Source organism: Polyergus mexicanus, unplaced genomic scaffold, assembly GCF_030449975.1.
Source record: "Polyergus mexicanus isolate NDT 795.1 unplaced genomic scaffold, iyPolMexi1.0 SCAF_11, whole genome shotgun sequence".
NCBI classification, from domain to species: Eukaryota; Metazoa; Arthropoda; class Insecta; order Hymenoptera; family Formicidae; genus Polyergus; species Polyergus mexicanus.
The window spans coordinates 9,001,389-9,026,156 of record NW_027223331.1 but is presented as its reverse complement, the minus strand read 5'-3'; the positions used below and the strand labels follow the sequence as shown (position 1 = coordinate 9,026,156).

General features: G+C 33.1%; 2 protein-coding genes and 1 pseudogene across 12 annotated transcripts in view; 2 read left to right on the top strand and 1 right to left on the bottom strand.

Moving 5' to 3' along the window:
* Positions 1 to 491: 491 nt before the first annotated feature.
* The window catches only part of LOC138937430 (zinc finger BED domain-containing protein 4-like), a 72,564-nt gene continuing 48,287 nt past the window's right edge, over positions 492 to 24,768 (bottom strand). The window contains exons 1-7 of one of the 10 annotated variants that reach the window (XM_070303723.1): positions 18,172 to 18,686; positions 9,906 to 10,473; positions 9,694 to 9,806; positions 9,203 to 9,534; positions 1,552 to 3,036; positions 938 to 1,104; positions 492 to 723 (exon numbers count right to left, since the gene is read on the bottom strand). In XM_070303723.1, the coding sequence (XP_070159824.1) occupies positions 1,070 to 1,104; positions 1,552 to 3,036; positions 9,203 to 9,534; positions 9,694 to 9,806; positions 9,906 to 9,929 (1,989 nt within the window). In that variant the 5' untranslated portion in view covers positions 9,930 to 10,473; positions 18,172 to 18,686 and the 3' untranslated portion in view covers positions 492 to 723; positions 938 to 1,069. Of the gene's footprint in view, positions 724 to 937; positions 1,105 to 1,134; positions 3,037 to 5,076; positions 6,358 to 9,202; positions 9,535 to 9,693; positions 9,807 to 9,905; positions 10,474 to 11,621; positions 11,793 to 18,157; positions 18,688 to 24,768 lie in introns of those variants that run through there. The other 9 variants (XM_070303724.1, XM_070303719.1, XM_070303720.1 and 6 more) reach the window with 9 other exon arrangements.
* On the top strand, positions 12,509 to 16,169 carry LOC138937773 (odorant receptor Or2-like). 2 transcript variants are annotated; one of them, XM_070304364.1, is made up of 9 exons: positions 12,509 to 12,710; positions 13,173 to 13,292; positions 13,376 to 13,493; positions 13,822 to 14,083; positions 14,308 to 14,424; positions 14,619 to 14,709; positions 15,187 to 15,329; positions 15,551 to 15,683; positions 15,983 to 16,169. In XM_070304364.1, exons 1-9 carry the CDS (start codon positions 12,567 to 12,569, stop codon positions 16,034 to 16,036), a joined length of 1,182 nt encoding a protein of 393 aa, XP_070160465.1. In that variant the 5' UTR covers positions 12,509 to 12,566; the 3' UTR covers positions 16,037 to 16,169. The 2 variants fall into 2 exon arrangements, with proteins under 2 accessions (XP_070160465.1, XP_070160467.1); XM_070304366.1 differs by lacking the exon at positions 13,173 to 13,292.
* On the top strand, positions 17,169 to 23,054 carry LOC138937865 (odorant receptor 22c-like; annotated as a pseudogene).

The following is a 24,768-nucleotide window of genomic DNA, read 5'->3' as shown; positions in this document are numbered from 1 at the left end:
TAATTATGATCAAATAATTATGTAATCATGATCAAATAACTCATAATAATTGCATAATGATAATTTAATATTGAATAAAGAGAAGAGGAATTGGGACGACTAATATAAATGAAAAATTATATTTATTATTTTTTTACGCAATCGTCGATGTCTTTATATCCAGTTTTACCATTATATACGTTGCTATGGTCTATAAATATTGTAGAATTCATTTGTAAATTTGTTGTGTTGTCATCTTAGAAATTCCGTGATTTAAGGAAAATACGTACTTTTTAATAAACCTATAACAAAAACCAAATATACAACTTACTATTTTTTCCAAACAGAAAATTAATGAATTTTTAAAGATCACATTGATAATAATTATTATAAAATTTTAAAAATAGCTAACATATATATTAAATATATATATCAAAATATCTTTTATAAATATCATTATACATATATATATATATATATATATATATATATATATATATATATATATATACAGGGTGTCCCATTTCAATCTCCTCAGGCAAATATCTCAAAAACCAAGCCCGGAAGAGAAAAATGTTTCAGACAAAAGTTGTTTGGTTTCGAGGGGGCCATAAGATGGTACCATTGGTTTGACCTTGGAAAATCATTTAAAGGTCATGTGAAGGTCAACTTTAAAATCTTAAATGGAAACCCCCATTTTTTATTTAGTATTCTTGTAGCTGACATTGAGAGCTTTCCAAAACACTATAATAAAGTATTTTTTCATTAAGTACTTTTTGAGTTATTTTATATTTTAATCTGACATATTTTGATATAAAAAATAAAATATTTCGTAAAATATTCAGTTTTCGATAATTTTACCGTAATACTTCTATGTACAGAATAATAAGACAAATTAATTAGTGCCAAAAAAAACAAATAATTGTTTAAAAAAATACATTGTAAATAATTTTCTTACTTTGGGTATATTCACACTTATTATTGTAATAATTCACATTTTATATAATACATATTATTATTTAAAAAATTCATCATTTCATTTGGCTAACTGAAGTATTTATGCCGATGATGTGTTATTTTTTTCCTCGGTTTATCCATAGCCGTGAAAGAGGACAGTACTGGTATCTGTAATATAAATCAAAACATGTTTAATAAACAAACACAAGTTTAAATAAACAAACACATATAATTGAGTAAAGCATACTGTACCTCAGAATCTCAAAATAAATGAAAGGAAAAAATGGAAAAGAATTAGGAATCAGGTCAAATGGAAATACATATCATTTATTTCCATTCAAGTTTACAGGCAATTTCCACCTTACAGTAGGCAAAATAGATTGCTTAGGCTTAAAGTTGAGGATCCCAATTTTAAATCTAAGCAACTTATTTTGTATATCATAAGGCACAAATTGTCTATATATGCTAAGTTATAGTAGTGGTCCAATATCGACTATTTTCCCCTACTATAAAAGGAATTGAGGCAGTCAGTGCAAAGTTACTAGCATAATTATGCGAGCCCCCAGTCTTTTTCGGATAATGACCCCAGGAATAGCAGCATATTCAATCGCTTACCCGACAATCTGTTGCGTCGTTCTGTTTTCAGTGCCCCAGCCTTCGAAAACAAACGCTCCGATGGTACTGAGGTGGCGATGATATTTAAGTGCTTAACTGCTAAAACATACAGTGTCGGAAACGCGTTTTTTACACTGTACCAATATTGAATTGGACTTGCTTGTCTCGGAATAACGGGCTGGTTAAGATACTGACGCAATTCGAGGTGAAGTTCTGAAGGATCGTTTGACTGCATATCGTTGGCAATCAAATTGTCGTGAAACTCCCATATGCTTTGTACAGTAAAGCTTTCCGAAGGTTTCGAGGTCGGCGCAATTATCTCGGGATCACAATTAGCCGATTTCATCGTTTTATTTATATCCGCAATAGCTGTTACTGCCGTCATTGCAGATCGAAAATGGATTTTTTTTAAACGCGGATCAAGAATTGTCGACATTGCCAATAATTTGCACGTCTCGATTCCCTCAAACTTTTCCTGAACTTTAGTTATAATTTTCATTTTCATATTTTCTCCAATTTTTGTCACGGGTATGCAACAGTTCAACGCATTCTCCATGCATCGAATTATTGGGATAGCCATACTGCCTGTTGGATACGTTTCGCCGCTGATTTCGGTAATAACATTTTCAATCGGTCGTAAAACTAGTACGCAATCTTCAAGGACTTGCATTTGCTCCCGCGTTAACATTTCTGGGGCAGTCGGGCATTTCATAAGAACCGGATAAATATATTCGCGGAGTTCAAGGAATCTTTCGATCATATAAAATGACGAGTTCCAACGCGTAAGTACATCTTGCTTCAACTTCAAAGCCGTGCGCTCTGTCTTCCCGTTACAAATTTGAAGCCGCTTCAATTCATCGGCTGCAACAACGCTCCTTTTCGTTATCGCCACTATGCTATGTACGCGAGCAAACATATTCTCGACTTCTGGTAAAGTTTTCATGACGCTCGGTACCACATGGGATAAGACGTGCGCGAAACACGATATGTGCTTCGAAGCACCAAATGTGTCGATCGCTGCCTTTTTAATATTCGCACCGCAATCGGTAACTATCGCCGTAACATCGGATGTTTCTATATCGAACGATTCAAGACAATCCCGTAAATTTCGCAATATATAATCCGCGGTGTGACGCTCGCTCAGTGGTAATACACCCAAACAACTGTTCTTTATCTCGAGCTCTGGTGTCAAGTAATGATTGGTGATTCCAAGATAACTTTGATTACTTGTATCTGTCCATATGTCGCATGTTAACGTGTGAGTAGTACCGACGGCAAGATTTTTCCGAAACGCGTTCTTCATCTCATGGTACCTTAACTCTATTTCTTTTGTGATGGATTTTCGATTAGGAACCTTATAGAGCGGGGCCGTTGTCTTCATGAGCGCTCTAAATCCTTTGTTTTCTACGGTCGATAGAGGACAGTTGTCCGCGGCGATCATGAAAAGAATCGCGTTGGTTATCTTGGCAGCAGCTGAACCTCCACCTACAACATATAATTATTATAAGTAAAAATAAGTAGAAAGTAAATAAATGCAATCTAAATACAATATATAAAGAAAAAAGCATAAACAGTATATACATTGTACAACAGTATATACAGTATATAACAGTATATACAAAGTATATACATTGTCGAACATTTAAAGAAGTTGCAATCTCCTTAAGAGGATCCTAAAATGACGGCCGAACTCTGACGGGTTAGCGCCCTCATCTAAGCGTAACTAAAATTATCGATAATACCGACCGAAATTATCGATAATATCAATAATTTTAGTTCCGCTGTTACCGATAATATTTCTGCATGTTTTATGCATATTTGAAAGAGAATTGTGTTCAATATGATTAAATCGGACAACATCGTGTATTTCTACTGCTCTATTGCCTCGCACGCATATCTAAGCGTATCTAAGCGTATAGATAACAGTATAACATAGACACATGTCTGCCTTTATTGCATATTTGAATACAATTGCACACATTACTTATATGGACTTATATATATATGTGTGTGTGTGTGTGTGCGCGCGCGCGCGTGTGTGTGTGTGTGTGCATGCGTGTGTGTGTGTGTGCCTTTCCATATATCTTTCCAAGAGGAATAATATTTGGCCATGTGTGTGTGTGTGCATGTATTGTTATATATATATATATATATATATATATATGTGCCCTTTATGTATATATATATATATATATATATATATATATGTGTGCCCTTTATGTATATATATATATATATATATATATATATATATATATATGTGCCCTTTATGTATATATATATATATATATATACATACATACTGTAACCGTATATTTCTTTTAAAATTATTTAATTAATAATTATTTATTCGGCGGGCGGTTCTCCGATGCCCACGGTACACCTTCGGCGCGTATTTCGAATATCGATCTCGCGATCCACAAAAATTCCCGGAATCGCAAAATAAACCAAGTTGGGCGCCAGGTACGGCAGGCCGCACAATTCACGATAAACGCAACACCAAAAGATAATCGCGCGACCGATAATTAACGCGACGGCAAAATTCCGCGGCTATTCAGTATACCCGAAATGGTAGAGGGAGGGGTTCGGGGAAGACGGGAGAAATCTTGAGAGTCGAGAACACGGGAGCCAAAATGAGCATTCGATGTATTATAATAGAGATAACAATGATATATTAAAACGAAAGAAACAAGAATATATAGCAGTTCGTGTAAATAATAGCCTTGGATGACAGTAATTATTTTACAGGCGAATAAGATATATTATTTCCGCGGAGATCGGTACGACCGTGCGCAACAGTATCAAATTACCGGGCGTCTTACGCGCTTTAACTCGACTTTTCGGCCGCGAGGATTTCCGCCGTACGAGACTTAATTAGGCCGCGACAGCTAAAGAAATCTCTTGAATACGCCGGTAACTACTTTACGCACGCTCGTGAATCCCCTTCGATATAATAGAAAATACTAGGTTGCACGATTCAAATCGGTCCGTTGGTCCGGCTCGCGGTAAGCCGATATACATCTCAATAACAATGACGGTGACCTTTCCGTTGAAATACCGAATATCTAACTCGCATGACTCGCGGAAACTAATAGCGGGCTCACAGACACCCGATAGATTTCTTGTACGAATTTTTAGGATTTCGCTTCCTCCTGACTCCAATTTCTTACAATGCTCACGAAACACGCGCTAACAATACACAGAAACAATACGGAAACTATCGATAATGACTGTGGTGTACGAGTCGCGCGGCGCAATACTTTGCGCGAGTGGGAATATCGATCGCGTGAACGCAAAAATGCCGATAATTCACAACATATTATACAGACAAACGCGAAAATAACACTAATGACTATCGGCGGCGGCGAAGTGAATAGAGAGAGCCTATTTTACCTAATTCGGATGAGCGACATGTGCCCGTCGGCCGTGCGACTTAATCTACCAAAAATATTCACCAAGTTAATCCACCAAAACGCGTGGCTCGACAACTATTAAGGGCGCGACTCATACGAATTAATTACCTACAATTATTCGGCAACAAAATCGGTCGACGACGCTCGTCCCACCGGCAGGAATATCTCGGTCTTTCCTTTGCGATCTCGTGCTCGCTCGTACGCTCTGGGCGACCTGCGTCCTTCCTCAAGGCTCGCCGAACAGTGCCGAGCGAGAGTCCTGCAGGAGAGCAGGAGACACGCCGGCGCGATAAATCGCTATCGCGCCACTTGTGGCGCTTTCGCGTTACGCAGGGCCGTCCTGGAGTCCTCGCGATCCTTGTTGTCATCACGGCCGTGTTGGTGGGTTCATCGCCCCAGAGTTTCCCAGATTTTCTTGTTCGGCTTAAAGGTGCGGGCTTACGGCTGCGCCCGATCGGCTCTCTTCCCTATTTGATGGAATAGGTTTCGGATTGAGAGTCCGCTCGTCGCCCCGTCCTTGGGACTCCCTCGCTTCGTGCGGGTTGAGTGGCCTCCCCTTTGGCCGGATTATTCCGGCCCTCCGCTCTCCTTTCCTGCCGTAAGAAATATACATTACCGGCAGCGATGTTTACTAGCCACCAAAAGTGTCTTTTAATAGTTAACAATTACGACCTGACGTCTCCCTGTGTCCTTGGTATCCTGGAGTCCCGCTCTTCTCTCTTCCTCTCCTTCCGCCGGATGGAATCCCGCCGCTCGACCTCGTGCCGACAACCATTTCGCGGGCTCATCTCGAGCTTACATTTTCGATTTTTCTAACCAAAAGTCAGATCCCGCTGATCTGACCATCGGGCCGCTCTCTCCCTAAATTAGGAAGACGGAGGCCCCCGAAAAACCGCCCCCGATCGGGCCATTCGGCCCTTGTGACGGACGTCCCAAAAACGTCACGTCACAATACATACATACATACATACATACAATGGCACAATACGTATATATGTATTATAATATATAATAACGGTTATATTGCTAATCTTACATAACTATTAACTCGCATCCGGTTCAAAATATTGTAAAGCAACCAGCACACGTAAATTGCCTCTGGAATACTTTTTACAATAACCAGCACATGTAAATTGCCTCTGGAATATATTTTACAATAACCAGCACACGCAAATCGCCTCTGGGATATTTATTACAATAACCAGCACACGTAAATCGCCTCTGGAATATTTTTTACAATAACCAGCACACGTAAATCGCCTCTGGGATATTTTTTACAATAACCAGCACACGTAAATCGCCTCTGGGATATTTTTTACAATAACCAGCACACGTAAATCGCCTCTGGGATATTTTTTACAATAACCAGCACACGTAAATCGCATCTGGAATACTTTTTACAATAACCAGCACACGTAAATTGCCTCTGGAATACTTTTTACAATAACCAGCACACGTAAATCGCCTCTGGAATATTTTTTACAATAACCAGCACACGTAAATCGCCTCTGGGATATTTTTTGCAATAACCAGCACACATAAATCGCCTCTGGGATATTTTTTACAATAACCAGCACACGTAAATCGCCTCTGGAATATTTTTTACAATAACCAGCACACGTAAATCGCCTCTGGGATATTTTTTACAATAACCAGCACACGTAAATTGCCTCTGGAATACTTTTTATAATAACCAGCACACGTAAATCGCCTCTGGAATATTTTTTACAATAACCAGCACACGTAAATCGCCTCTGGGATATTTTTTACAATAACCAGCACACGTAAATCGCCTCTGGAATACTTTTTACAATAACCAGCACACGTAAATTGCCTCTGAAATACTTTTTACAATAACCAGCACACGTAAATCGTCTTTGGAATATTTTTTACAATAACCAGCACACGTAAATCGCCGCACACTATCAGGCGCGCGGTTCACCGACGTGCGCCCGACTAAAGATCGGCGCTGATTGGACAGACTTTACTCAATAATAACTCTTTTATTAAGTGTTATAGAAAAAAAAGGTAAAGGACTTTTCTTCTCAATTTCATCTGCTCTACCTGCACACGACCGGTGATGCAATTGACGCCGGACACCCTGTATATATATATAAATTTTATAATAATTTATATGTATTAATCTAACGTGAAAGATTATAGATAAAGGGAGCCTCACGAGCGAGACTTCGGAACTCTTCGATATTTGTCGTCTCGCTTGCTCCTTCATTCTTTCTCGCTTTCGCTTTTGTCGACTCTCCAGCATCGCGCGGGGATCTTTCCTTATCTACTATATATAAACATCTTATACAATAAAAACTGAAACTTTCATATTGTATTTTATTAGTATAAAAATAATTATAATGGATTAATGAGATTCTTGCGATTAAAATAACACCAAATATGACATAAATCGAATAATTTTAAATGAAATAAGTAATCATTATTTTAATAACATAATTGTTTAAAAATTATCCGATTTATGTCATGTTTAGTATTATTTTAATCGCAAGAATCTCATTAATCTATTAGAATTATTTTGATATCCATAAAATACGAAAAACAGAAATTTTACGAACAATATGTAACCCGAGATATTATAGATAAAGAGAGCCTCGCGAGCGAGACTTCGGAACTCTTCGATATTTGTCGTCTCGCTTGCTCCTTCATTCTTTCTCGCTTTGTCTTTTGTCGACTCTCTAGCATCGCGCGGGGATCTTTCCTTATCTACTATATATAAACATCTTATAAAATAAAAACTGAAACTTTCATATTGTATTTTATTAGTATAAAAATAATTATAATGGATTAATGAGATTCTTGCGATTAAAATAACACCAAATATGACATAAATCGAATAATTTTAAATGAAATAAGTAATCATTATTTTAATAACATAATTGATTAAAAATTATTCGATTTATGTCATGTTTAGTATTATTTTAATCGCTAGAATCTCTTTAATCTATTAGAATTATTTTGATATCCATAAAATACGAAAAACAGAAATTTTACGAACGATATGTAACCCGAGATATTATAGATAAAGAGTGCCTCGCGAGCGAGACTTCGGAACTCTTTGATATTTGTCATCTCGCTTGCTCCTCGTTCTTTATTATATTCTTTCATCCCCATTATTATATTCTTTTATTTCTTCGACTTTTATTCTTTCTATTCTCGTCTTCTTACATAATAATACATTAACTTATTCATCTTTATTTTATACAACATAAATGAGATATTGTGTATGTCATAAATAGAAAAAGTATTTAATTATGTGTATTTTTGTATGTACATGTGTTGTATTTAACTATAGTTAAATAGAAAAAGAAAATAACTTGTGTATCTCATTTATGATGTATCAAATAAACATAAATAAATAAATTTATTTATTTTTATGTAGGGAGACGAGAATAGAAAGAATAAAAGTTGAGCAAATAAAAGAATATAATAATAGGAATAAAAGAATACAATAATGAACGAGCAGAAAGAAAGAAAAAGAGAGAGAGAGAGAGAGAGAGAGAGAGAGAGAGAGAGAGAAGCGCGAGTGAACGCGTAAGTGAATATGCGAGGAGCATGAAGCTAAGCGATACGTAGTACATAGCGAGCAAGCGATTAGAAAGAGACAGAGCGTATGATCGAGAGAAAAAAGATACTGCAATAATGTTTATACAAACATGTATGTTACTCTCATATGCATGAAAGAGACAAAGATAGTACGATTATGTCTGTCCTTGTCATGTAAGATTGCAGCTCCGTCTATCGCGACATCACGCAACTAATCTACTGCTCTGTTTTACTCTTTTGCCTCAATCTCGCACGCACACATGTGCATGAAAGCATTTCGAGTGAAAATCTTTTTTACTAGACTAATAAACTTATTTCTAAGAGTTCACTAATATTCCTTCATGTTATCCCGAGCCGGGGAGCTATATCTTGTGCACGAACAAACTGTAGAACTTTTACATTAAATAAATATTGTTACGACTTGACGCAAGAAGTCGATAACAAAACTGTAATTGTTTAACTTTTCTTTGATTTGTTATATAAAATCTAGCTCCCCGCCTTTGTTATTATCAATACTTTAACTGTGGAAAAGGATTTATCAATCTGTGTAGCCAAAAAAAAGATTTTCACTTGAAACGACTTTCGCGTTTTGTCGGTAATTTTGGATCCCCTTAAAGAACATGGAGCGCACAATTATAAATGTATATGATCATATATACAAATAACCTTACTTTTAAATGAACTCATTCTCTGGAACGCTTTGTCGATTTTCTCCGATTTCGCCTGCGTCTGTACTTTTGGCAGACGTTGTATTTTTGGTGGTGGGTCGTCAACATCTTCTAAAAAGTCATTTCCCTCTGTACACTTGGCACGTTTCAAAGGATTTGCACATGGTACATGCATCCGATGAGAGTGCCTTAGGTGCTGCATCATATTGGTTGTGTTGCCTCTGTGCTTGATTTTTTTCGAACAAATATTGCACCGTGCCGATGTACAATCTATCTTTGTATAGTTCTGCCATACTTCGCTCTTTGTAGCTTTGCCTGTATCTTTCGTAGATCTCCTGTGAGAATCCAATAAGAAACACGTAAATAAAAATATTGCTCAATTCAAGACTGAAATAAGTCAATAACAATTACTTTGGTAGAATGTATCATATAAATAAATCTCATTTTAAATCGAAAAATAGATCGATCATAATTTAATAACTCGAATAACATACTGAGATTTTCCGACATCAAGAATCGAACAAGATGGATGTGTAGCTTCGGCTCGTTCCGTGTTTGCATTAGATGAACTTGAGGACGCTATAGAATCCATCTCAAATTCCGAATCCTTAAGAGGTAAGAGGTTAGAATTTGCTTGAGTTCATATGCCGTCATTTATTTTGTACAAAGAAATTCTTAATTATTATGATATTTGTGAGATCCTTACCTTTCGAGTACTACACGTTGACATTTATGACAATATTATAGTTACTTATGACAAAATTTCACATGCTCAATTGCTCAACGGCTCAATGTAAATTTGCGCGTTGCGTGGGATTTGGGATAACAGATACGCAGATAGCACGATTGCAGCCGCAAGCCGCAAACGCAAACAGCACGGCAGCGCACTAGCGCGGTGGTATGGTAATGTTTAAGACAGTTTTTTGCAGGGATGCGCAGTCTATTTCTATAGGTCTATAGTCTATGAGCAGCTCTTGAGCACAACGCCAGACGTCGCCGCGGTCGGGAAATAAAAATCGAATAATCGATTAATCGATGTCCAAAACAATCGGATAAAAATAATCGATTCTGACGAAAAAATAATCGATTATTGTTACAATCGATTATAATCGCCCATCTCTACAACAGGCTGGATCCCCATTCCATCTTGTGTTGCGAGTTGCGAGGCTGTCACGCGTGTAACGCACACTTGTACATGCATGGGTGAGCGATGTTTCGTACAGCTGTTGCGCACTCGTCTCTCGAAAAGTTCATCGTACGCCTGTAAATCATACCTGTAAACATTAATTTAGTATTAATTAATAATTTAGCTTTTATTTAGCATCGGAAGGAAGAGTTTGCAGAAATCGTTATTATAATATCATATTAAAAAGTTTTATGAACCTATTGTATTCCATAAATATTTTGTTAAATTTGTATTTGTATAATAACTGAAATTAGATCAAATTATTCAGGCATTATCAGGCATTATTTGATCTAATTATTGTTCGTCAAAAAAGATAATCTTTAAATTATATTATATATATATATCTTTTATCATATTTACAAAATATCGGTTTCTTATAAAAGTATGCACACGGTTCTTGATAACTTACATATGATAGAATAAATTATTTGAATATGTAGGTGTTACACCTACATAGGTTGCGAGTCACAAAAATTATGAAATGCGATACTATAACTTGCGACGATAGCCTTATGATGTTTTCTGCATATGTTTCGCGAAATCTTCGTAACGTATATGCTGTTTGCGTAAAAACATTTTACAGGAGAAAATAGTTGAGAAAATTTACTAGAAAGGTTGGCATTCGTAAGTCGTAAAAATATGATAAAAAGCACTAAAGAAAACAGAATCTTTTTAAACGAGTTTTGCCATATCTTTTCTAGTTGTATTCTTTATATTTATTTCTTGTGCTATTATTTCAAATGAATAAACATGCAAAAGAATTTTTCTTATCCAAATAATAACCATTACAAAAAAGATAAACAAAGCTAAAAAATTTATATGTAATTATATGTTTCAGCTAGTAACGAATGAGATAAAGAGAAATCGCATTTGAATGCATTTGTTTCTTACTTTCAAACGTCATACGTCTTTTATTAACTGCATTTTTAGCATTATTTAATGAACAATTTGATCTAATTGATATAATTATTTTTATAAATTATATTAATCGATATAATTACTTTTATGAGTAATTCATAAATTAATATCGATATAATATTGCTATTACATCATTATTCATTATATTACAATGAACAAAGACGATAAATAAAAACGCATTTAACATATCTCGATTTATTAAGCGCATCGTAAAGTTTAACTTTGCTAACGAACCTTACAACGAATTATGTGTAATTATATGTCGTGATAAGATGACTTTGACATAAAATTATTTTTTAAATGATTAATCTATCTTACTTTAAGATGGTGTTGCACTTTAAATGTAACGCAAGTGATGACAGGATGCTACGGCGATCAGACATTTACGTTCTTGTAAAGTGATTTATATATATTGAATCTTTTGAAAACTCCGATAATGGTATTAAGTTCATTTCTGGCATACTTCCCAAAGTATCTAACCACAGTTACCTAAAATAGAAAAAAGAAACTAATTATTAACAATTAACATTGATATAATTTTTACTATTTTCATAAAATCGCAATATAAGGATTTTCGAAATTGTAACTGTAGAATAACATTTTGTTTCTTTACAAGAATCAGTCCGTAAAATATTGTATCTTCACTATTATTTTATGATACTTGTTCTATATCGATTTACAAAAATAGGGACAATAATTTTTTAAACACAACACTCAAATCACTTCGATGTTTTTTTTCAAATATATACATCTTTTAGACTATCACGTTACGAATTTAATAATTTTACATACATTTTATTTAATTTATCGATATTAATGCTATAACGGACATGGCTGTCATATCTCCGAAAGAAAAACTCTACATGACAATGTAGCTGTTCGAACAGCTAAAAAGGGATTCTCTTTGTTGCATTGCGTCTGCGCAAAAATACTGTAATAACTAATGTTCTTTTTCCCATGGAAATCACTGATGGTTATATTAAACGTATAATTTGGTTGTTTTATGTTGCAATCAGAGCGCTTGATAGTTTATAATGCACGAACGATTCACGCAATCGTACACAGAAGATCGTTTGATAATAAGGTAATTTACAAATTATGTTTTTTTCGTATTTCCGATTCTTCGTAATGTCCTGCATTATTGTCATCATGATGCGGAAAATCTGAGTGCAGTAAGATTGTAATGGCTACTATAAGAGTTCCGATGGTGGTAAGGGGGATCACATAATCTTTATAAATTTGCGTAGAATTGCAGCAATCGGAATGGATTTCTTCGACAATGAGTATTACGGGCTAACCCGGAATTTAATGGCGACGATTGGTCTGTGGCCTTACCAGAAGCCAGAACATCGAATTGTTCGAGCGCTCTGCGTATCTTTTATACTTGTTCTGGCTATACTATTACAGGTGTTTCTGAACGTTGAATCGAACATACTATGTATTCATTTTTTGTTGGCGCTCGTAAAAGTGTACTTCGCAAATTTATCAAAAAAATATGTAGAGTGTTTAAAAGCGCGAGTGCTCTAAACTGCAGAAATTATATCTTTTTATCGAATATTTTGTGAATAGTTTTTGTGAGCGAAGAAGATATTAATTATAACAAAAATTGAATACTACTGAAAATGGATTATAGAATATTACGAAATTTTTTTCACGCACAGTGCAAGAAAAAATATATATATTTTTTTAAATTATATATATTTACTGAAAAATATGAAAAGCATTTAAGTTTTACGATGTACATTTGCAGACACATGAATAGTATACATGACGTATTTCATTTCTGTGACAGTATTTAATTTCTGTGCATAAAAGTGATATAGTTTTTATTTGATTTATATAAGAATTCTCTGTTTTTTTTTTTTTTAGTTAACAACATTTCTCACGCACGAATATAGCATGACGTTATTAATTGAGGTTTCCTCCTTTGTTATTCTTTCTATGATTTATGCTCTGAAATATAATATAGTGTATTTTAATTCTAATCAAGTAAGTTAGCTGAATCGATCTCAAAAAGTTTATTAGAAACAAATGTTTAGTTAATATCTTAGACGTTAATCGTTATATCGTAGATAAAGAAACTCTTTGATCAAATTCAACGCGACTGGAATTTAATAAAAGACATGAACGAATTAAAAATATTACAAAAATATGCGTACAAGGCTAAATTTTATACGGTTTTCTCTGGATGTAAGTAAAATTGAACACGATTTTATCTTACCGAATTACCTTCATAACACTTATATACTGACAAAAAAAAAAAGTTATCAACCTGACTAAATCCGTTCAACTAATTACCATTTTTTAAATTGAAATATTAACAACTTTTTTTTTCAATATACTAACATACATTAGAAAAATGAATTAAAGTAATAAAATTAAAAGCCAAATATCAAAGAAAGAACGAATTTATTAGAAATATTTTAAGAAATAAATTATAAATATTGTGCGTAAGTACAATAATAAAAAATATTAATTATTTTAAATATCGCGTATTAAAAGTTTTAATTATTTTCAGTGATTGTTTACCCGGGAACATTCGCCTTTCTTTTAATAATATTTATACCAGATATTCTCGACAAAATAATGCCGTTAGACGAGCCTCGTTCACGACAATTTCCGATTCATATAGAAATTTTTTTCGATAAAGAGAGATATTTTTATTATATCTCAATTTTATTTATAATAGCCGCTTTTTTGGGTATGACGGTACTCATGGCGACGGAAATTATGTATATGACATTTCTACAGCATGCTTGTTGTCTGTTCGAACTCATTAGGTGATGCAATATAGTTTTTAATGTATCCAATACCGCTGAAATTTTTAGTCATATTATAAACAACATTATTTTTTATCACAAAGAATAAAAGAGATCTTCAGTCAATTACACAACTTTGTACTAAATTTTATAAATCTTCTAATGATATTTTTCTTATTTATCTTATTTGTCGATTATATTTTGAAAGTTTTTAATGATATAAAAATATAATTATATTTTTATAGTCACCGTTTAACATATGCGTTCAATACATATTTATCAAGAACAACACCTTTAAAAACTGAATGCAAATTTTGCACTAAACTATTCAACGCTTTTATCACTCATCAACATTGTTTAGAGTGAGTACTTGATACATTCCGTAATTCGTAATTGTGTGTTGTGTAATTTAGGATAAAACATAATATTTTAATAACAAAATAATATTTGACGTAACAAGATTATATGTATCCGCTATATTTAATTCGCATATTATTGTTAATTAATACAGCTATTTACTTAATTATAAAATAAATTATTATTTTATCTTTCCAAGATTTATCGAGGATTTGCAGCGCGGATTTTCATCATCTTATTTCGTTTTATGTGTATTCGGTGTGGCATCGTTAAGTATTAATATGTTTCGCGTGAGTATTGAAGATAAAGATCAAAGTAACGCCAAATTAGAATATATATCCCAAAATTTCTGGACGTTTTTTTAATAGCCGAGTCTCTGGCCAATAAGGAATCGATTTTTCCTAAGCGAAAATGTCGAGAAGGATCATACTTTTTTTCAAATTTCCAATTTTTTTTATCATATAATTTTGAAATAAATTGTAAGCCGCAAATTAAAATTCTCTCTCTTTCTCTCTCTCTCTCTCTCTCTCTCTCTCTCTCTCTCTCTCTCTCTCTCTCTCTATTTAAGTAAATTCCATTTGCAATTAACTGTAGAATATAATTTGGTTAACCAATCTACTTTTCCATTTATGTTAGAGAAGAATCGATCGAATATTCAAATTAGTCAAATCTGATATTAAAAAGGCATTCGGCATTTCAAGACATATATGTTAAAATATTATATAGATAACTCCCGATATATATAACATTAAATTTGTCGGTCACAGCTTCTTAATGCAATTACAATATACAATATAATCGAGGCTATTTTAATCGGTTTATTCGTATACGCTCACTTCTGTTATATATTCTGGATGAATTATTTTGGACAGGACATAATCGACCATAGCGAATGTTTTTTCCAACAGATGTGAGTGCATTTTAGACAGCATCCAAATTTGCGCAGGGAAAATATTTTACATACAGAAAATACATATTTGAATATTGTATAAAAAAATTAAGTAATAAATAGATATTTATATATAAGTAATACTTATTAGATAATATAGAATTATGTGTGAGACTGATTTCTCTTTGACTAGTTTCTCAACTTGTTGATTTCTCTATATTCTATGATATATTAATATACAGATACAATATACGATGGTACAGAGTGCCTCTGTACGCTCAGAAATTATTACTCATAGCGTTGCAACGAAGCGCGAAAAGCAGCAGGATTATCATCGGTAGTTTATTTGTTGCGTCGTTGGAAGGTTTTGCCACGGTAATAATATATGTCAACAAACGTATAATAGGGACTAGTTCGTTGCATTTCATAGTTAATTTGACTCTTCTTTGTCTTGCAAGATTTATTTTTTGTTCAATTGCTTTATGAGAATAAATAGATATAATTTTTTGATGAATAAAGTGAAAAAACCGATATTTTACTATGTAGAAAAATATGAAAAAATTTGATAAAAAGTAGCATTTTAACAAAATAAACACAGATCTTACACATACATCTTTTAATTCTAACGCACCAAAATTGTTATATAAAAATATAAAAGAAATTTTATGTTTCAGCTTATTAAAATGTCAACGTCTTATTGTATGGTCATGTATTCGGTTCGGACATAATGATACGTATTTACGGCAGCGTAAATGTTATTATCGACACAAAATCATGTCGAAAATGTGAGTAGTACTATCAATATCTATGAATAATTGGATTCTCTGATCCGATCATTTGTAGAGAATAGGAAAATAGAAATATAACAAACAGCAATATAATTATTTCATCCTTATTATATTATAAAAATTCCATGAACTCTATTATATTATAAAAACATTTTTTGAGAGTAACGATCGCGCAATGGTTTAAAAATATAAATTCAAATAAATTAAAAAAAAGATATAAAATTAATACAATATATATTTGTATTTTGTATAGTAAATATCTATAATAAAAGTATATGTGCATAGTAAATATTTAAATATCTCTTTTATCTCTTTTATTAAATTTGTATTTTATTATAGATATATGGCGTTTCTATAATAATTTAATTTAATAAAATAATTATAATTATTTTCTAACAATTATGTTACAATACTTTATATATATTGTATAATATTTTAAAAATTTGTTTTTTTAAATAACGTACGCGGTAGGAGAATTGCCATCACAAATATTTAAATTATATTTAAAATTTTGGTCGCACGCACACATATACATACATACATACATACATCAAAAAATTCAATCTTATTCAACAAAAAATTGAAAATTCCCAACATTTGGCCATCAAAGAACTATAGAATAATAGCACAGTGACTGTTGCGACAAATGCAAATTCTGTTCTTGTAAAAACAATCGGTGGCTTCAAGAACAATGAAATGCGACATAGACATCTAATTACATTGCGCCTGTGTCATAAAAAATACATATTTTTAGATTATTTGCGCCTCACGTCTATCGAAGTTGCATAACATATAATTTAGTTAATTGCCGTTCATTTATGTATGCTGTGTTTTTGAAACGTTTTTATGATTGTTTCTCTCGATTAAACCTTTTCTTTTTTTCGTCAAATGTATATACACAGAAGTTGAAAAATATTCGTTCCATTATCCGATAATATCAACTATTATCTTGATAAGGGGGTACATAGAAATACGGAAAAATTATTAAATTTAATGGGATAAATAATAGGGAGAGGGACAAAGAGGAGGGAGCGCTATAAGGACGTCCTCCACGTACGTAAATGTATTTCAATTCTTCACGAGAATGGATGTGTATGACGATCGATTTTACGGAATTACTCGACGTTTGATGAGTTTTCTGGGTCTCTGGCCTTATCAGAATCCAAGATACAGAAAGCTTCTCTCGGTATTTGTATCTATTGTTTATATACAAGGTCTAATATTTCAGGTAAAATAGAATAGGTAAAATAAAGTTTACATTGCTCATTTTATAGCGTATATTATTCTATCATAGCAGGAAGGAGAGAGGGGGGGGGGCAATATATTATGTAATTATTTGAATATGGTGAGATGCATATTTAAAAATTCCGTATATATAAAATAAAATTTTTATATATTATCTTACCAATTGGCTTTCACTCATATGTACGTAAATAATTTGATTTATAGTATACGACTTTTATCCCGCATTAGTTCATGCGAAATTATTCATCGAGATGATGTCTTCCAATAATCTGTTAATTCTCTTCATCATAAAATATAACACAGTATACTTAAATTCTACAAACGTAAGTTGTGAAGATTTACAATCATTTCAATGAAATGTGCAATTATATTATCGTTATTATTTCAATCGTGAGTGCGAATACGATCTATATGCAAATTAAAAAAGGATTTTTATTTTATAAAAATCACTTTACCTGTGACAATATCAATATCGACGAAATATGCTTCTAAAGGGAGACAGTATACTGTTTATTCCGGATGTTAGTAAGATAACATTTACGCTCATATTTTGACAAGCCGTTTATATTTGATTTTTTTTTACGTGCGAAATTAAATCATGTGTATAATTTAAATATTTATGCAAAATAAGCTTGTGGACAAAGTAAACTGCTGTTTCTCGCAATTATTTCAGTGTTCATTTATATAGCTATAGTTTAGGGAGGGTATTTTCAATTCTCCCCGAATGCGATATTGCGAATTAATCACGAAAAAGAGAGTGGACTGTATTTTTATTTGCAAACGAACATTCGAGTAACGCAAGCGAAAGTGACTCACCGCACGGTGCGTACCTTATAGTCTCGTGTCTCGTTCCTCGTCCTGCCTGTCCGAATTCCTCGTCTTATGTGAGCCAGAAAGAATGCAGGGGAGCAAGCAGGATAAATCAGGCCAAAGCAAGCAGGGATCATGCCAGCACGTCGAAAGGTGCACCACAAGCTATGTTCCTCTTGGCCTGGAACTTCCATCCTCAAATTGGCATGGGCCGACTAGAGCACTGCGTCTCTTCGTAAGGACCACTGGCGAGCGAGTGCCGTGGGTCCTGCAAGCGTTTTGCAAGCCGAGTAGAAGCTCCGATTTTCGGCGTGAGGATTCATCGATGGATCGATGAGGGCAGCACCGATTAGTGAGTCGATAAAGATCCGGCGCCCGATCTCGATCCACCGACTTCTCGCGCGATAATCGGCAAACATGCAAATTAAGCAAAGCACAGACAAATGCTTACAATTACCCAGAACCCTAATATTTTATTACTACTACTAATTGTCAAGTGATTAAGATTACAACTATCAACTAATGTGAGCGCCAAACAGCTACAGCTTTTTTTATCTTATTTATTTATACCCGATATTCTCAATCTTGTGATGCCACTGGACAAACCCCGTCCCCGGTTGTTACCTACACCGGTCAAATGCTTTTTCGATGAGCAAAGATACTTTTATGCAATAGTATCTGACACGGCAGTAATCGCAATGGTGGGCATGACCACATTCATAGCCACTGAAACGATGTTCATGATATTCAAACAACATGCTTGTGGATTGTTCGCGATTGCAAGATAAACGATTGCCCCAAAACAAACTGCGTTTTAAGATTATTCTCTCTCTAGGAAATAACTGTATAAAATATGTTTGCTTGAACAGTATTTTATTTAAAACGATATATCGGATATTTACAGTTAGCGTATAACTCAGGCGTGCGACGATTGCAAAGACAATTCTGTTATTGATGCAAAATTATCACATGCCGTAAAAATTCATAGGCGATCTTTACAGTATGTAACTTAATTTTTTATTTTTGCGATTGTCTTAAATTATAAATATTTTATTTATACTTAATAATATCTAAAAAAAATTATCAACCAAAATTTGAAAGTATGTATTATTGATTTTGAACAAATATACAATTTTGATATCCCTTAATTTGGTCCCGAAATTAAACATCAAAACTTTGAGAGCGTATGGGTGATTGATAAACTAATGTTACCTCCTGCCGACACCACGATTCCTTCTTTCCGCGAAATTGCGGCAAGGATCGTCGATTGACAATAAAAATAAGTCTTCCGATAAATAGAACATTTTGCACCACATAACGTTTTAAACTTTAAACATTTCATCATTTATCAGTAAATATATCTATGAGTAACCACGAGAAAAACAAGAAGGGATTAAGCCGATCAATAAATGTTCCATATATAGACTTTCCAGCGAAAGAACAAATAAACAGCGAAGAGACTATGAAAACACCTTACGAAATATCTAACAAAATAACCGCATCATCATCGATAGAAATCATAGACCTTTGCTATTCACCTCAAAATCACGTGTGCAAAGGTCCATCGGAAAATGTTCACCTTCGACCAATCGACGAACTATAAAAAGGGAGCCCGCGAGACTCCGCTCTCTGTTTTTATCAGAGTCACCCGGTTAACGAATCAGTCCGGCACGTCTTGTTCAACAGCATCTCTCTCGACCACGAACGACAATCTCCGAGTTAAGCTGCCCGTCCGTCCTCTACTTAAAAAGAGTAAGTCGCTACCAAGCAATTTTTCTTTACGCGAATTCCAACTAGGAATCATCACTTATAATTTTCCATAGTCAAAAAGATCACCTTGCGTATTTCAATCAAGCGACTTCGTTCGCGAACCAAGTACGTACATCGAGTTTATCGCAGGACTCGGAGGGCGTTGGCGCAAGCTGACTAAAAAACGATTAGGATAGTTAACCAATATATCGCTAAAATCAACCATAATTTAATCAAAGCGAATAATTAATAGAATTAACAATCACGGTTACGATTTTCCTCACTGACTCATTTTTACACTATGTATTTATTTATTTCGAATCATAATAGAAGATATTGTATTTACCAGCCAGAATTCTAATCTTAACGATAGAGCCTTTTCCAACTTAGTCTGGCTGATGTCCCCCGGACCATTGTAACACCCGCGAAGCGATAAGCTCAACCACACTCACACTCACACGATAAATGTTATCACTTTCTACAAATATATATATATATATATATCATGTATTCGAACCTTTTATTTTTCTAATGAATAAAATTATATTTTACTTAATTAATTAAACAATTCTTAACCCCTCTCTCGTTCCCAGTACGAAGATCGCACTAGATCCCACACCGCGTAAAAGGGATAAAATTCCCTGACCGGAAAGGGACCACCGAGCGAACGTCTGAATAAACAGCGTAATAGCGACCCGAACGGTCGTTTACCTGGCTTTCAGACCTAAGAGTTTGTTCGACCCGATTCTTACGCCGCAAAGCGTCTGATTTCGGGATAATTAAGATAGTTGTTGCGCCCTTCCATCGACTCATCCTTTTTCGAGTCTAGACGTAACACTAAGAAAAAAGTCCTTTAGTGATTTGCTCGTTTTAAAGAAAAATGCAAAAACAAAGACAACAAATTTTCATCAAAAAACTTAAAATAATACTAAAATTATTAAGTTTATCGAAAAGTATTATGAAATAAAAGTAATAGAGTAAATTAAAATACAATAATCTCGCGTATTTATTTACAATCCTTTAATTTTACTTCAGAAGAATTTTAACTCACTCTTTTTTCTTAATTCCATGTTTTAATTTTTATCTCATGGTACTTTTCGATAAACCTAATATAATTTTAGCATTATCTTAAATTTTTTGGTGAATTTTTTTTTTTTGATTTTCTTCATTACGTAGTGTCGTAACCCGACCAATTTCTTAATATATTAAAGAATAAAACAATAAAGTGACACAGAAAAGTGTAAGAAAGAGCTGAGTAAAGCAAAGCATTAAAATTAGAAAAGAGATCAAGGAAAGATAATTAAGAAAGAGCAAAGTAATAAAAGGATATTAATAAAATAAAAGTAAGATACGTGACTAAAGAGAAGGAAGTCACGGTCAAGTTCTCGGAAGCTGAGTAAGCAGCTGACGAGACAGACTGACAAGCGGAGCACGAGACATGCTCCGGTCAGGGACACCACACTCCTCCCCAATCAACGATCTAATTAATTAAGAGATATAATAAGCGCGAGATGCACCTCGCGAGGGAGAGAGACGACTCGAGAGAGACGACTCGCAGACTACTCGCTCGCTCAATATTATCGAAGTACCGTACGTATCGCGCCCGACTATTATAATCGCGAATAAGTGAAAGTGTATTAAATCTTGCAAAATATACTAAATTATACCTAACGTCCGGGAGTGTCTTATTTCGAGCGTGGATCCTAATCCGTTGGGCGTACAAATCCCAAAAGATCTCTTCCTTAGCGGCTAGAGGCACAACAGTAGCAAAAATAAACAAATCTTTATTTCTTAAGACTTTTCTTAGTTTATTTCTTACACGATCCCGAAGTTTTGACATTTAATATCGGGACACCGATGTATATCGTCGTTTCTTTTTAATACATGCATATTTTCAAATAGAATTACAATGTGATTTTATTTTCTGAATTGTCACATTTTTGGACATCATTATTTTTAATATTTAAGATTTATTGAATTTATGAACTCTTATTTCGCTGTATCCTATATGGTTCTCGTAATAGTTGGTGTGATATCGCTAAGTATCAATATGTTACGAGTAAGTATTATTTTCCTTAATCAATTAATTCTCTTTTCACCGCGCTGAAATATATTTGTATTAGAAATGCCGAAACAAATACCTTAAAAATGTTTTATATTGAATATATTATAATATTAAATATAAATTTTTATTAAATATATATGCACAATACAATTCTATTTGAATTATTTAATTAACACTTAATATTTTTCATTCAATTTATTGTTCTATATCATTCTTCCTATTAGATGTTGAGAAATTCACATCGTAAAATAAATGTTCGTAGAAGTTTATTAAGCCGTAATTTTATGCAAATTTAATTTCAAATTTACGTAAGGATATTATATTGAGTATGAAAACATTAAAGTGTACAAATGGATGCATAAATCGTGATTGCACTCAGCCTTTACTGATACATATGAGAGAAAAGGCATGATGGGCATTGGACACCATTTATGCATCTGTTTACATGTAGTTTGGGAAATGAAGTTTCCGATTTGTTTTAGTTGTTCCAAACACTTGAGAATAATATATTCGCTGAGATATTGGCATCCGGTGTATATGTTTTATATCATTTTTGCTACATGTTTTGGGTGAATTATTTTGGACAGTATCTATCTCATCATAGTCAAAGTATTTTTGAGGAAACGTAAGTTATCGTGTAAAAATATGAAATACTTTATATAAAATTAAATTGACAAATGAGGAATAGTATTGAATAAATTATAATTCAAATGTTAATTAATATGAGCTTTTGTATTTGGAATAACGATGTTTTATTCTTATGGTATCTAATACATCGCTTACAAAAATATTAATTGAATGGTAGTTACAGATTTATATCAAGAAGAAATATCATTATTACATCTATAATATGTTTCTGTAAAAAATTAATATAAAATTGATAATAAAATACACAAAATAATTATATCCATTTTTATTCAAATCTATAGATATAGTGCACAATGGTATATGGCTCCTCTACGTATCCGAAAATTATTACTTATTATAATGCAAAGATCAACGAAGATGTCTACGTTTAACGTATTTAGCGATATACTAATCGCATTGATGGAACACAGACAGCACAAAACATCCTCAGGATCATCCTGAATATGTCCAGGACGGTTCAGGACATTTGTAGGATGTTTTAAGATATATTATTATAAATATATTTATAAAAATTTAATATGCATACATAATTATTTTTAGTTGTGTCGGCTATTTAATATAATTTAGAAATCTTAAGTATTATAATAAGTATTAATTCTATAATAAGTATTATTCCTATAAATGTCCACTGGATAACCCCTGGATGTCTGTAGGATATATCTGCCCTGTCTATTATATTGGATGTCTTTTGGATTTCCAGAGGACATATACATGTGCAATTAATTGTTAACATTAATTTCGTTTAATATTAATAATTGAATTTGATGCGCACATTTTCATATATCCAAAATTATTATTTATCTAATATTTTATGAGAAATGTTACTGTTCGCAACATTCCAAAAACTTTACAAACAATAGTATTCAACCGCTAGTTCGTTTGTTTACCGCTATGCGACACGCAAACTCGTATTTGAGATTTGGTCATGAGAATTATATAAAGTTTGTAAAGAGCAACTGACAGGAAATTACAAATGTAATTATTTTCTATCAGTTCAATTTCTGATGCAATCCCAACATAGGGAATTCAGATATTGGATTGTTTAGAAAATATTACACAACTCAAACCCGGGAGCCAAACTTAAAATATTCATGTACAGCACGAAAGCCTCAAATATTAAAGAACGGTGAACTATTTTTAATATTAGATTTTTAATATTGGCAGTAAATAACAAAACATAATTTTAATTTATATTGAAATTTTAAAATTTGCTCCTTGAAACATACGAAAAATATTCCTAACATATCCTATAAAAATCCTTAGGATGTTCCACAGGATCTCCCTGGATTCTTCAGAGGTTAATATACGGCTATCATTTACTCTTCCTCAGGACATCCAGAGGAGATCTGAGGATTACAATGGGATATCCTGAGGATATCCTACATGTATGTCCTGGATGCCCTTTGGACGTCCTAAGGACATCCTTGTGCTGTCTGGGAAGGTTTTGCTTCGGTAACAACTTTATATTCGGTAACAAACCATATCGTAATAGGAAAACGGAATAACGAGAAGTATTTTTTAGATTATTAGTCTATTAGTGGTCTTACTTTATGTGTTGTACTCACTCCGAATGTGATACAGTCAATGACGAAACACAATAGCGATGACATCAGAAACTTACACTATTCATTGTAAACTGATTTCAAACCGAATTTTAACAAGTTTGAATAATGCTATGGTTCAATTGCATTTAATACACTTAATTAAAATATATAGTTATTTAGTTAGAATATAAATTAATCAAATGTTAACAGAAATGATGACTATTGTAACGAGACTGTTCTAACTTTTTAATTTCGATAAATTATTTTAAACCGCAATATAAATTTTTTTTTTTTTAATTGTCATATAAAATAGCTATACTTACCATATATAAGAATCAGCATTTAAGTATCTCTTTGTTATTATTGAACGAAAAAAAAAACAGATGTTTATTCACGGATATTTCAAAGTATTTGTGTTATCAGCAAAACTCGTAGTAAGGAACTGGAAATGTGTAATCAACTGATAAAGTATCATATTTCACGCCACGTTCTTTCTTGTGTAGATATAAAAAAAAATTATGCATAAATTTTATAATATGAAAAGGAAAAGAACGCGATATTTCCAAGAATAATTTATTTAATTATCTTATTTACTGCTATACTCTATGGTG